Genomic DNA, 15164 nt, shown 5'->3' with positions numbered 1-15164 from the left:
AGAAATTAATACATTCCTAAATAACTAATGGGTCAAAGGAAAAATCACATAGGAAATTAGAAAGTATTTTGAGCCAGGTGTGGTGGTGTACACCTGTAATCCCAGCACTCTGGGAACCAAGTGGATAGACTGCTTGAGCTCAGAAATTCAAGACCAGCCTGGGCAACATGGTAAATACCCATCTCTGCTAAAACTACAAAAATTAGTAGGTATAGTGGCACACATCTCTAGTCGCAGCTACTTAGGAGGCTGAGGTGGGAGGATGGCTGGAGCCCAGGAGGCAGAGGTTGCAGTGAGCCAAGATCACACCACTGCATTCCAGCCTGGGTGACAGAACCAGACCCCATCTCAAAAAAAAAGAAAAGAAAAACACAATGTATCAAAATTTATGGGTTCAAAGACATATATGAGGCCAAAAAACATGAAAAAATGCTCATTATCACTGGTCATTAGAGAAATGCAAATCAAAACTACATTGAGGTATCATCTCACACCAGTTAGAATGGCGATCATTAAAAAATCTGGAGACAACAGATGCTGGAGAGGATGTAGAGAAATAGCAACACTTTTACACTGTTTGTGGGAATGTAAATTAGTTCAACCATTGTGGAAGACAGTGTGGCAATTCCTCAAGGACCTAGAAATAGAAATTCCATTTGACCCAGCAATTCCATTAGTGGATATATATCCAAAGGATTATAAATCATTCTATTATAAGGACACATGCACATGTATGTTCATTGCAGCACTGTTTACAATAGCAAAGACTTGTAACCAACCCAAATGCCCATCGATGATAGAATGGACAGAGAAATGTGGCGCATATACACCATGGAATACCATGCAACCATAAAAAATGATGAGTTCATGTCCTTTGTAGGGACATGAATGAACCTGGAAACCATCATTCTCAGCAAACTGACACAAGAACAGAAAATCAAATACTGCATGTTCTCACTCATAGGCAGGTGTTGAACAATGAGAACATGTGGACACAGGGAGGGGAGCATCACATACTGAGGTCTGTGGCAGGGGGACCAAGGGAGGGACAGTGTGGGGTAGAGAGTTGGGGAGGGATAACCCGGGAAGAAATGCCAGATATAGGTGATGGGGATGGAGGCAGCAAATCACATTGCCATGTATGTACCTATGCAACAATCCTGCATGTTCTTTACATGTACCCCAGAACCTAAAATGCAATAAAATCTATATATATTAAAAAAAAATTTATGGGTTCAAGCAAAAAATTCTAAGTAGAACTGTTCATAACAGCTCTATTCACAATAGCCATAAGGTGGAAATAATTTAAATGTCCATCAACTGATAAGTGGATAAATAAATGTGATACATCCATACAATGGAATAATTCATCCATAAAAGGGAGTAAGTACTGATACAGACTACATTTATGAACCTTGAAAACATTATGCTAACTAAAAGAACCCAGAAACAAAGGCCCACATATTATATAATTTCATTTATATGAAGTATCCAGAATAAGCAAATCCAGAGACAGAAAGCAGACTGGTCGTTGTCAGGGACTGTAAAGAGAGGGTAACAGGGAGTGAGTGCTAATGCCAATGGGGTTTCCATTTGGGGTGATAAAAAAGTTCTAGAACTAAAGAGTGGTGATAGGTTGTACAGTATGGTGAATGTACTTTGTGCTATTGAATTGTACACTTTAAAATGATTTAAATGGTAAATACATGTAACTGTATTTTATTACAATGAAAAAAACACTGAAAAACAGTATTTGCATGAAAGAAAATAATGTTAAGAAAATTGTAAAAGTCAAATATTTTACATAGACACTCGGAATCTAAATGAGAAAACCATGATTTCTGCACGATAGCATAAATATAAAAATACTGCCAATACATAATTATGTTCCATACTTGTATGTGAGGCCAAGAGGCCTCAAGCGTGGGTTCATCCTCTTCTGGATCAAAATCTGGATTATCACTTGGAGGAAGTGTACGGAAGATGTTAGCACTGATCTGTAAAGAAAAAATAATTTTAAATTTATGTTCTTTGTTGTATGTGTAATTGAATTCAATAATGCAAAATGAAATATTTTAAAGATTACTTTAAGAAAAAAGTTAAGTTATGGCTATAACCTTAGTTCAAAATCTATAAACCTCTTCAAGATACAAAGAAGGCAGGTGTTTGTTTCTCTCTTTTCTCTATCCAGTAACTCTTGACTTCCTCAGACCTAAGCTCCTGAAGATTACAGATTGCCCCTGGATTCATCTTCCTTAAATTATAAATTGCTCTTTCCAAATTTTGCTTAAAAAGAAAGAAGGGACCAGGCAAAATGGGTCACACCTGTAATCCCAGCACTTTGGGAGGCCAAGGCGGGCAGATCATTGAGCTCAGGAGTTCAAAACCAGCCTGGGCAACAAGGTGAAACCTCATTCTACAAAAACACAAAAATTAGCTGGGCATGGTGGTGCACACCTGTGGTCCCAGCTACTGGGGAGGCTGAGGCAGGAGAATCTCTTGAGCCCAGGATGCAGGGGTTGCAGTGAGCCAAGCAAGATCACACCACTGCACACCAGCCTGGGTGACAGGGCCAGACCCTGTCTCAAAAAAGAAAGAAAAGAAAAGAAAAAAAGAGGAAGGGGGGAATATAGAGGGAGGGAATAAAGGGAATTTGAGGGGAAAAGTTACTAATTCTACCTGTCTCTAATTTGATTCATTACATCTTTCTACAATTCCTCCCATATTCTAACCTGGCCATATTCTATACTTGCCTTATAACTCAGAGCTTGGTAAAATATATCCATTCTTATACATACATACCATGCTAAGGGAGAGGTGGGCGAGGGCAGAATGCCTTCACTATTATCATAAACATAGTTTATAATACCTCTTGATGATTTAATTTACTGTATTTCATCTACTTTGAGACTTTTAAAAAACATATTAACCTCCTTGAAATCAGGAGGTGCTTTGAGATTCTTCATTTTAGATCCAGTGAATTATAGTATTTATAATTTCATGCTTTACATTATCTTAGTACTAAAGCAAATACATATCCTTTTTCTCTAGCAAAGGATAGACTGTGAACCCAATCTACAATTTTTTTAAGAATAATGAACAGACTGATAGACCAAGTAGTTTAATAAACATTTAAGGCCAAACTACTAAGGGGCTGATCATCTGAGATAAACTATTCCAGAGGTAGAGGATAAGACCAGGAATGTTCAGTAGTGTAAGCAAATTCCCAACTATTCTTGCGAAGTGGCATCTTTGGTACACAAATAACTGCTAATAGTCAATTACTATAACCATAAGACTTAATAAGTAATAACCTAAAATTTGATCAGCCAGAACTCAAAGCCAGTACTTGAGGGCAAAGCTAATTAAGTTTGATGGACATTAATTTCACAAAGAGCAGCATCAAGCCATTGATTAGAATTTGGAAAAAATCTCACAAGAGCGTAGAATTTGTCCTCGAGATCTTATTTATTACTACTGTCAGTAGTAAAAGAAAAAGTTAACCTTGTAGCCAGTAATACAATTAACTGTATATAACAAATATTTAGAAGGGCTTCAAGAGTCTAAAGGTAAGATGACTCAAGTCTTACTCACATATTAAGTACTCATAAATTTTTATAAAATCTATATATACCTACTATGTGCCCACAAAAGTCAAAATAAAAAGTTTTAAAAAGCAACAACAAACACACTCCTTTTTACTTGGACAAAGAAATTAGATCCCAGAATTTATTAGCATGTAGCAGATTTGACTCAAATATTTGAGACTTTAAATTATCTGTCAACAATTTTAGAGATTACTTCTCACAACTTTAAAAATTCCTGAATACAAGCCATTTGAAATCAGTAACAGTGGGAAATACCGCTTTTTCTCCCTGAACTTTTTAAATGATAAAAACTCAAAGAAGTCCATCAATATTTATGTTCTCAAACTATCACTTCCTTTTATTGTTTGTGGGAGTTTAAGAAGCCAATTTCATTTTGATTAATGTTCTCTCTATAGCTAATCTTTACATTTTTTTGAGGCTGGACATGATGGCCCATGCCTGTAAACCCAGCACTTTGGGAGGCCAAGGCACTTCAGTACTTTTTGTAGAGATGGGGCCTTGCTATGCTGGCCAGGCTGATCTTGAACTCTTGGCCTCAAGTGATTCTCCCACCTCTCCCAAAGTGCTGCATTTACAAGCATAAGTGAGCCACTGCACTGGCCTACTTTCCTACTAACACATTTGGTTCTTCACTAAGAACATATTTGGGCGAGGGGAAAGCAATGAAGGCAACTGCACATTATATTTGCTTTTACCTTCCATACCCTGATGTAAGTTTAAATTACGTACTCAGCGACTCTCTAATTAGTCCAACTGAATTTATTTATTTATTTAGAGACAAGGTCTTGCTTTGTCGACCCAGGCTCACTTCAGTCTTGAACTCCTGAGCTCAAGCAATCCTCTCACCTCAGCCTCCTGAGTGGCTGGGCCTAAAGGCTCATGCCACCATGCCTGGCCAATTTTGTTTTTCTTTTTAGTACTTTTTGTAGAGATGGGGCCTTGCTACGCTGGCCAGGCTGATCTTGAACTCTTGGCCTCAAGTGATTCTCCCACCTCAGCCCCCCAAAGTACTGCATTTACAAGCATAAGCGAGCCACTGCACTAGCCTACATTTTTATATTTTGTTAGTATACAATAAAATACAAAAAAAAAAATCACAAATACTAAGCAAAATCCTACTGTTTGATGGAAAATATGGTTGAATTACTAATAAACAGCAAGCATCCTGAACAACCTTACTTCAATAAAGTTGGCTGTAGTTTTTTTCACATCAAATACTCCATTTATTTATATTAACCTCTTACAGATCCTCACTTTCAATTAAATAAAGTGTTATACCTGACTCCCTTACCCACTGCTTAAATGTGGAGATCGTCTTTCACTGGTCTTCTCCTTCCCCTTTAAAAGTTCTCAGTAACGGCCGAGCGTGATGGCTCATGCCTATAATCCCAGCACTTTGGGAGGCCGAGGCGGGTGGATCACAAGGTCAGGAGTTCAAGACCAGCCTGGCCAAGATGGTGAAACCCTGTCTCTACTAAAAATACAAAAATTAGCTGGCCGTGGTGGTGGAAGCCTGTAATCCGAGCCACTCAAGAGGCTGAGGCAGAGAACTGCTTGAACCCGGGAGGCAGAGGTTGCAGTGAGCTGAGACTGTGCCACTGTACTCCAGCATGGGCAACAGAGCAAGGCACTATCTCCAAAATAAATAAATAAATAAATAAAAAGTTCTCAGTAACTATTCACCTCCATGACATTAATTATCTATCAATCTGTATAACCTGGGCCTATATTTTTCTCGTAAGCTCTAGATCTGCAATATCCAATATGGGAGTCATCAGCCACTGTGACTCTCAATTCCCAAACAATTGAGCATGTTTGGAGTATAAGCAATGAACGAATAATCTTTCAAATGAACTATTTTTTAAAATTGTGGGGGGGTGTATTAATTATTGGACATTATTTAAAATCAGTTTCATTAATGCATAATTATACCTCAGATCTTAAATTTATATAAATCTGAGGAACGTAAGTCTAGAGGCTTACCATTTTTACTATATCAGAATACGCTGATTCAACAATTACACCACGATTAGTTGAAACATACTCAACCAGTTCATTCAGTGTTGCTCTTTTAATTTCTTTGCTCTTCAAGTCTGAAACAGAGTCCATGAAATCAAACAGTACACAACACTGCTGCAACTTCTGACAGAAAAGCTCCTGTTGTTCATTTGAAGTGGCATCTATAAATAAAAATGAAGAAAAACTTAGAAATAACCTACTCAGAAGTTACTTCTATATATTTATTAATTCTGTAGAAGCTATTCACATATATAAAACTTCTTCCAGAAATCTAGTGAGAAATGTACCCATTTAACCCCATCATTCAGGGATTTATACTGGACTCCTCTCTCATTATTCACAATTATCAAAAAAAAAAATTTTAAGAGATTTGGGCTTGCTATGTTGCCCAGGCTAGATTCAAACTCCTGGGCTCACGTGATCCTCCCGCCTCTGCCTCCAGAGTAGTGGAGGTCATGTGCCATCACGCCCAGCTAATCATTAAATGTTACTGATTCCGTCTCTTTAACATATGTGAAATCTATCCTTTTTTTGTCATTCCCATTGCCCATTTCAGACTCCACCATGCCTCATCTGGAGTACAGCAATGATACTCTAATTGCTCCTCTTATCTGGTCTCATAACCACTACCACTCCTGACTTACCCTCCAAACAACTTCAAAATTGTGTTGAAATGAGAATCGGTGTCTTCAAGCTCCATGTTTTCCAATGATACCCCAATAATTAAATAATAAAAGTTTGAACTCCTCCGGACTGTATACAAAGTGCAGCTGTCTACTGTCAAGAGTCATCTCTCAACCCTTTCCAGCATGCAACTTCACACCATACTCTCTGCCGTTCCCTGAAGATTACACAATGTTTCCTCTGTCGGGAAGGCCCTTCTTCCCACATTCCAACCTGAAACCACCCTGGGAACTCTACCTACTTACAAAGTTTCAGCATAAGTCCCTTCTTTTTTTTTTTTTTTTTTAATTTTTTATGTTTTTGAGAAGGTCTTGCTCTGTCACCCAGGCTGGAGTACAGTTCTCAAAAGCTTTCCTTATGGTACCGAAGCTAAATTGGTTAGGTTATCCAGTCTTACCCTAATGTGTTTTTGGTGCATATCTCTATTACAGTATTTACTGTGCTATATGGCAATTACATTTTATGTATTCAACACCCCTCAACTAAAAGCAGGAACCAACAGCTAGGCACAGTGGTTCACAACTGTAATCCCAGCACTTTGGGAGGCCAAGGTGGGCGGATCTCAAGAGTTCGAGACCAGCCTGGCCAACATGCCAAAACCCCATCTCTACTAAAAATACAAAAATTAGCCAGGTGTGTTGGCACATGCCTATAATCCCAGCTACTCCAGAGGCTGAGGTAAGAAAACTGCTTGAACCCGGGAGGCGGAGGTTGCAGTGAGCCAAGATTGTACCACTGCACTTCAGCCTGAGCAAGAGACAACATCTCAATCAATATAAGAACCAAGTTTTATTTATCAAATTATCTCTGTCTTTCTCTCTCTCTCTACCTCTCTTTCCCTTTCTAGTATCTAACACAATGCCTGGCATATAATAGGTACTCAAAAAATGAGCCAGTCTAGTGTCTCATGCCTGAAATCCCAGCACTTTGGGAGGCTGAGGCAGGCCTTACTTGAGGTCAGGAGCTTGAGACCAGCCTGGCCAACATGATGAAATCCCCGTCTCTACTAAAAATAGAAAAATTAGTCGGGTGTGGTGGTGGGCGCCTGTAATCCCAGCTACTGGAAAAGCTGAGGCAGGAGAATCACTGGCCAGCTACTGGGAAGGCTGAGGCAGGAGAATTGCTGGAACACTGGGGGTGGGGGGATGCAGTAAGCTGAGACAGCGCCACTGCACTCTAGCCTAGGCGACAGAGTGAGACTCAGTCTCAATAAAAAAAAGTTTATTGTTTTATATTCTACTTATTACAAAAATATGGATACATTGTTATTGATTTGATTCTAACAAATGTTAAATCCTTTTGTTTCTAACCTTCAAAAACATAAAACTTCAATTCTGAACTTTCATATATATAAAAAAGGGCTTCAATTAGTTCAATCACTTAAGTTTACTGAACTTCTGAGAGTAAATTTTAAAAATCATATTCCACACTGATATTTAGCTCCTAATATATAAAACTATGCCTCCATTCAAAACCAGTACCTACTTTATATAAAGACACAGGTAGAAATCTTCATAAAGATGATAACCTAATCAAGAATGCCTATGCTTTGTGATTCCTCCAAAGCAGGAAGTTGGTAAAAATTATCTTGCAGTTATATTCAAGTCGCAGTCCTTAAAAAAGCTGATTGAGATAAAGTACTGCTGAAACGTAGTAGATCAGGTATTCTAAGCTTGCTCACACATTCTTTTCATGGATCAATTATTAGTAAATAATTTTACAATAAAACAAATGTGGATATATTATAATGAACAGCAAAAGTCACACGACTTTTGAAGTAAAAATATGAAGGCGTGAATTTGCTGCAGCTCAATTGTGGCTATGCCAGTAAAAATTTCTCCTAAGATTGTTCCACACTTACAAAGAACTTGTATTAACATTTCCTATTCCAGAATCAATAATGACTCTCTGCTTTATGAAAGCTAAAGTCTATCTATAAACCTAAAATTGGCATTCAGAGTCCACATAATATTGACATGGAGCATATGACATTTTTTTACTATCAGTTTAGTGGAGTTTTTGATTCAGGGTCTTTTTTTTTTTTTTTCTTTTTTGAGAAGGAGTCTCTGTTGCCCAGGCTAAGGTGCAGTGGCATGATCTCAGGTCACTGCAACCTCCACCAAGTTCATGCAATTCTCCTGCCTCAGCCTCCCTTGTAGCTGGGATTACAGGCGTGCACCACCACGCCCGGCTAATTTTTGTATTTTTTTTAGTAAAGATGAGGTTTCACCATGTTGGCCAGGCTCAACTCCTGACTTGAAATAACACACCAGCCTTGGCCTACCAATGTGTTGGGATTACAGGTGTGAGTCACCACACCCTGATTCAAGATCACCTTTTATGGAACTGTACTTAAGTGGGAATATTTTGATGTATCCTTAAAAAAAAAAAAGACCATTAAATTTGCAGCTATTTTTAATACTAAGTAATATGTTAAACAGTTATCTTTATCCCAGAATTAAAATTCATTTTATTGGGGGTGAAAATGAAGCACTAGCTGACAAACATGCTACATATAACCAGCAGTCTTATGTTTACTACCTTTTTTTAATCCCAAAATGGCCATTAGTCATTCTAAGCAGAATCTGCCTCTTCTCTGCAAAATCAGTTGTATCTTGAATGCCCCTTTTCTTAAATCTTCTGGGGCTTTTTACCCTCAAAGTTAAAATGGTTATATGAATTTAATTTCAATTAATACATGATGTCTACTAATACTTAGTTAATGTCAACTAACAAAAAGATGTCTGCTTGATATTGGTACTTAGTTTGAAAACTAGAAGATGGACACCTCTGCTTATGTATGTACTACACACTAAATGAGATGCTGACTATGTGGGCTATAAGAATCCTTCTCAATCCATAGTGTACAGGAAATCCCCATAGTTCTCTCAGTTATTCAGTAATATCTTTATATCGCTATCTATTTTCAAAGATATCTATATCCTTAATATATAGCTTTATTTTATAATATATATCTTTATAATTAATATAAATTCCCTAATAATGATTTGGCAAAATAGTTGCTATACCTTGAGAGGCTGAGTTCTAACAGTTTTAAATTATTTTTTAGCCTGTTTTCCCTAATGCTAATAGTAATACAGACTCACACAAGATCCCACTTCAATTATGTGATCACCTTATATAGTCAGTCCTATTCTCTCCTCCTTCCCACTACCACCTCCTCAAAGTGAAACCAGCCCTCTTATTCTCTAAAGGCCGCATCTTTGTTCCAGGACTTTTGCCTACTTGAAATGCTTTACTGGATTTCCTCCTCTATCTTTCCATATCCTACTTACCCTTTAAGAACAAACTTAAATCTCACATTCTCCACAAAATTCCCCTTGGGTAGGTCAGAATACAATGCTATCTCCCATCTCTCAACATCTATAGAGCTCACAACCTCAATTGCATATTTGAGTACCCATTATCTTTAGGCCTATATTCAACAAATGTTTCTTTCATCAACCATCAAAAGATTTCAGGCTCCTCAAGGGCAAGGATTATTAGCTGAGCACAGCGCTTCCCTTTTATTTCCTTTGTATCTAGGGTAGGGTGTATAATCAACAATCTACCTTGATGGTAGAATTAAATGGATTAACTGAGGTAACAATCAAGAATATGAGTGCATGTATTTCAAAGTGAAATACAAATAGAAAGTATGTTTTTCTAACACTACAGGCTACTTAAGTAGCCTGTGGCTAGCACAAAAGAAGACACAAAATGACTTTCAGGATTGGAAAATAGTTATGTGCTGCATAACAAAGTTTTGTCAACAACAGACCACATATATGATGGTGGTCCCATATAATACCATATAATACAGTAAAGGTATCTTTACTGTACCTTTTCTTGTTTAGATACACATATACTTTTGCAAATTGCCTACAGTATTCAAAACAGTTACACGCTATACAGGTTTGTAGCCTAGAAGCAATAGGCTATACTATACAGCCTAGATGTATAGTAGGCTATACCATTTAGGTTTGTGGAAGTATACTCTATGTTTGCACAATGACAAAACTGTCTAATGATGCACTTCTCAGTACTTAGCCCCATTGTTAAGCATAATCATATTAGGTTTAAGAACACGTTACATATTTTTTAAAAAACACTTTTTCTGGGCACCTAACTCTTGGGTCTCCTCCAGAAAGAAATTTATGTTTTTCATGGTGTATGCATTCAGTAATCCATTCCTTAGCCTAAAGATGCATTTAAATTTGTTTTTGTTCTCCCCCAGAACTACATCCCAGCATTGCATAATACTTGGGTGAGATAAGTCACAACTGAATTTTCCCAAACATTAGACGTATTTAGAAGCAGTTAATATTACAACTCCATTGGCTCTGGGTTAAAACAGAAGTTTCCAATTCTTGATTATTTTTAGGTATTATGGTACAGAAAGATTTTTTCCTATTAAACCCTTCCCATAAGTATGTAACATCTATTGGGCAGTCTGCTGTGCCACGTATTAAAATACAGTACTAGTGCTAACGTTAGTACTTCCTTCATTCCAAAGACAATTCTAAGTGTTTTATATGTACTAATTTAACTCTCCAACAATCCTTTAAAGCAAATTCTGAAAGTCAGAGATGATTTCCTGCCTTCAAAAGATTACAAGCAGTTGAGAAGGCAAGATACAGAACACAGAAAGTAATGCTATCAGGCAAAATGGAAAAGGTACTACCACAGTATGTATTTACCACATGTATACTGACTACTCTCCACACAATCTGAAATCAAAAAGAATTCAAGAGTGCTTACAAGATCAAATATAAACAGAAAAATTAAATCAGAATTAAATGCAAGAAAGTTTTACAAGGGTATCTGACTGCTATATTTAAGGGGTTTTTTTGTTTGTCTGTTTGTTTTTACTAAGTTTCTTGCCAGCTAAGGAAAAACGGTTGTGAAGAGTAGGCCAGACTTTAAATGGTTAACTGAGAGAAGAGATGCTGCTATCACTACTGTTGGCTGGCCTACCTGTAGGTTCAAGACATGCAACATTTTTATATAGGTCAAAAACATTTTTATAGTAGTTATCCTAGTAAGAATAGATGGTAATCATGGTTTTCATTATTTAAAAAATTATGAAATGTTTTGCATTTGTAGATATTTAATATGACCCAACTCAGGTACATTTCTGAAACAGTAACACTGAATTTTCTCATGAGAAAAAGGAGAAAATATAAATAGGTTGAAAAAAGATCAGCCTGTCTTCTTGCTGTATTTCATAAATACGAGTAACAATCTGTAAGAAAAAGAACACATAGGCTGGGTGTGGTGGTTCATGCCTGTAATCCCAGCACTTTGGGAGGCTGAGGCAGGTGGATCATCTGGGGTCAGGAGTTTGAGACCAGACTGGCCAACATGGTGAAACCCCATCTCTACTAAAAATACAAAAAAATTAGCTGTGCATGGTGGTGCATGCCTGTAATCCCAGCTACTTGGGAGACTGAGGCAGAAGAATCACTTGAACCCGGAAAGTGGAGGCTGCAGTAAGCCCAGACTGTGCTGTTGCACTCCAGCCTGGGCAAAGAGGTTTTCTTGAACTGATAAGCTGATGACATATATCTGTTTCAAATGGATACTGATTTCTTCCAAAATGTGTAAATAAATGAGTAAGTAAGGGATGAGTATTTAAGGTCCTAGTGATCTCTATTTAAATGAAGAGAATGTCCTACACATAAACCTGTAAGTATACAGTTGATCTGCATTATCCATGGAGACAAGTTCCTGGACTCCCCCAGATACCAAAATCTGAGGATGCTCAAGTCCCTTATGTAAAATGGTATAGTATTTGCATTAACCTATCTAATGCCTCCTGTATACTTTAAATCATGTCTATATTACTCATACCTAATACAACGTAAATGCTTTGTAAATAGTTGTTGTACTATATTAAATAAGGAATAATGACCTGAAAAAAAGTCTGTACATATTCTGTATAGACTCTTCCTCCCTCCCCTGGAGAATTTTGGTCCAGGGTTGGTTGAATCCACAAATGTGGAACCCACAGATATGGAAGGCCAACTGTATTTTGATCTTCCCAAGTATTTACCAAGGAGCAATTCAGACTACTGTCTACTATTATGGTATACCATGTTTAACAATTTCAAATGCCTGAAGTCTTTATGTTGCCACAAGGAAATTTGACTATACACTTACTTAAGAATATATGTAATGACCTGCAGTATCAATTTGTAGTCATCTCTTCAGCATCAGAGCTAAGGATTTATTAAAATCATTCTTCCAAAAATAAAAAATAAAATTTTAAAAAGCATTATTCTAGAAAATGTCACTAAATCCACAATATAAAAAGCTCTGCATGAATATTACAAAAGGTACAACAAACTGCACAATCTAGAAATTATCTTTAAAAAATATATATGCTTTGCTAAATACATAATTAATTTAAATTTGGCTGAAATATGTGTTTTTAAAGCACATTTTAAACTGTATTTCAATGTATTATGACTGCTACTTGATCTCACTAAAGAATTCTCATCACTGTAAAAATCCCTGCATGGCCTCAAGCTAAGGGAGACTCAAGATAACTCTAGGGAAAGGCAGTATTTCATCTTTGGAGGATTATTAACAAACTTTTTAAAACTCACAAAAGCCCTGCTAGGTTTTTCCTAAATTCTTAATTTTTTTTCCAATATTCAACTTGAAAATATATCTGGCTCACGCCTTTTTTTTTTTTTTTTTTTTTTTTTTTTTTGAGACGGAATCTCGCTCTGTCACCCAGGCTAGAGTACAGTGGCACAATCTCGGCTCACTGCAACCTCCGCCTCTGGGTTCAAGCAATTCTCCTGCCTCAGCCTCCCAAGTAGCTGGGACTACAGGCGCCCACCACCATGCCCGGCTAATTTTTGTATTTTTAGTAGAGACAGGGTTTCACCATATTGGCCAGGCTGGTTTCAAACTCCAGACCTTGTGATCCACCACCTTAGCCTCCCAAAGTGCTGGGATTACAGGCGTGAGCCACTGCACCAGGCCCTGGCTCACACTTTTAAGAAGTATACTGCTCTAGTATACTGTTTTTCAAAGTGTAGGTTGCAAGCCAGGTCACAACCAGAGTTAAGAAAAAAAATCAGAGTGTATTGCACATAAGGATATTATGTCATGGAAGTATGTAAGTTGTGAAATAAAATGTGTTTCTCACTATAGTTCGCAGTCAAAAAGAGTTTGAAAACCACTTTACAAGTACTGCAAGATCCCACACGATACAGCAATGCCCAAGATCATAAAGCAAATTTGTACTCAAGCCAGGATTTAAACCACCTAGAATGTAAGGTGAACAAGTATGAGAATACTGTTTTTGAAATATCAAATGTTCCTTTAAAAACTGTATTTTAAATCCTTACCCACTTAAAAAATTCACAGTACGTATCAGTTAAAAATGGCAATTTTGTTTTTCTCCCCTTCCCTCTAAAATGAGAGTAGATCCCCTTCCTCCAAAAAAGATAAAAACCCACAATAACAGAGAACAGAAGAATAGGCCCTTAGGCAGAGACTTCCACAAATTTCAGGAAAAACTTTAAGCAGGTGGAGAAGTGGTAACTGGCAAAACTAAGAGGAAGTCACATCCTAGAATAAACAGAAGGGGGATTACAGACAAGAGTCCTACAAAACTTCAGATTAGCTCAAGATTAAGAAACATCTAGTGAAACAGAGGAAGACATTAACTGAAATAGGGGGATTAAATAAAAGTCTGGACTTGCTAAAGGGTCTAACATCCCACTCCAAAAGACAGTTAAGCATTCAGGCTTCAGGCGAAAGAAAATTAGAAGGTTCTTTCCTAAAGAAATTGAATAGTGCCGGGCGCAGTGGCTCACGCCTATAATCCCAGCACTTTGGGAGGCCAAGGCAGGTGGATCACGAGGTCAAGAGATCGACACCATCCTGGTCAACAAGGTGAAACCCCGTCTCTACTAAAAAATACAAAAATTAGCTGGGCATGGTGGCACAGGCCTGTAGTCCCAGCTACTCAGGAGGCTGAGGCAGGAGAATTGCCTGAACCCAGGAGGCAGAGGTTGCGGTGAGCCGAGATCGGGCCATTGCACTCCAGCCTGGGTAACAAGAGCAAAACTCCGTCTCAAAAAAAAAAAAAAAAAAGAAACTGAATAGTGCCAGAGAAGGATTCCTACCTTCTTCTAGCATTTAAATAGGTCCCTGGCCAAATTACTCTAAACAAAACCAGATAATCAATGAACCCCAACCCACTCTTACAGTAACTTTTTGTTTATCCAAACATATTAATGTAAAGTAAAAGAGCACCAGACATTCAAGGAGAGACCACAACATGACATAAAACCAAATACACAGAAAAACATGATCCCAAAGGGATAATTTAACACATCACTGAAAATTCAGGAGAAAAAAATAAAAGTTTTCAGATTAGACAACAGTAACAATAAAAAAGTCACCCACAAAGGAATCAGAGGTTAAATATCCATGGAATTACTTATCAGTAAGATTCATGCCAGAAGATAATAGGGCTATCCTATTAGAATTCTAATGGAATCTAGAACTCTAACTAGTCAACTCTCAATTAAGTACAGAGGTTCAGGAAGGGTATTTTTAGACATGCAAATACTTGAGAAATTTACCATCCTCACTACCTTTCTTAGGAAATTATCTGAGGATATGATGTAGCAGTAAGGGAGAAAAAGAAAGGAATGGACTCTAGGAATAGAGAAATGAACATAGCAAAGTAGTAAAAGACTAAAGAACAAGTGGGCTAGATTACAGCAGGAGAAAAGAGGGCCCAGAAGAGTGATCTCTAGGGAGGATCAACAGAATATCTCATTACGTGGAGATTTGAGAGAGAAACTGAGAATATGTTAAAGGTAC

At 37.5% G+C, this 15164-nt stretch overlaps 1 protein-coding gene across 2 annotated transcripts in view; it reads right to left on the bottom strand.

Moving 5' to 3' along the window:
• Positions 1–15164, bottom strand: part of PPP2R5A (protein phosphatase 2 regulatory subunit B'alpha) — a 72633-nt gene that overhangs the window by 19589 nt on the left and 37880 nt on the right. For both annotated transcript variants that reach the window (XM_012459609.2, XM_012459608.2), the window contains exons 2-3: positions 5592–5788; positions 1896–1997 (exon numbers count right to left, since the gene is read on the bottom strand). In XM_012459609.2, the coding sequence (XP_012315032.1) occupies positions 1896–1997; positions 5592–5788 (299 nt within the window). The remainder of the gene's footprint in view (positions 1–1895; positions 1998–5591; positions 5789–15164) is intronic.

This window comes from Aotus nancymaae, unplaced genomic scaffold (assembly GCF_030222135.1).
Source record: "Aotus nancymaae isolate 86718 unplaced genomic scaffold, 86718_ANA_hifiasm-v0.15.2.pri h1tg000032l_0, whole genome shotgun sequence".
NCBI lineage: Eukaryota > Metazoa > Chordata > Mammalia > Primates > Aotidae > Aotus > Aotus nancymaae.
This window is presented reverse-complemented; position numbering and strand designations above follow the sequence as displayed.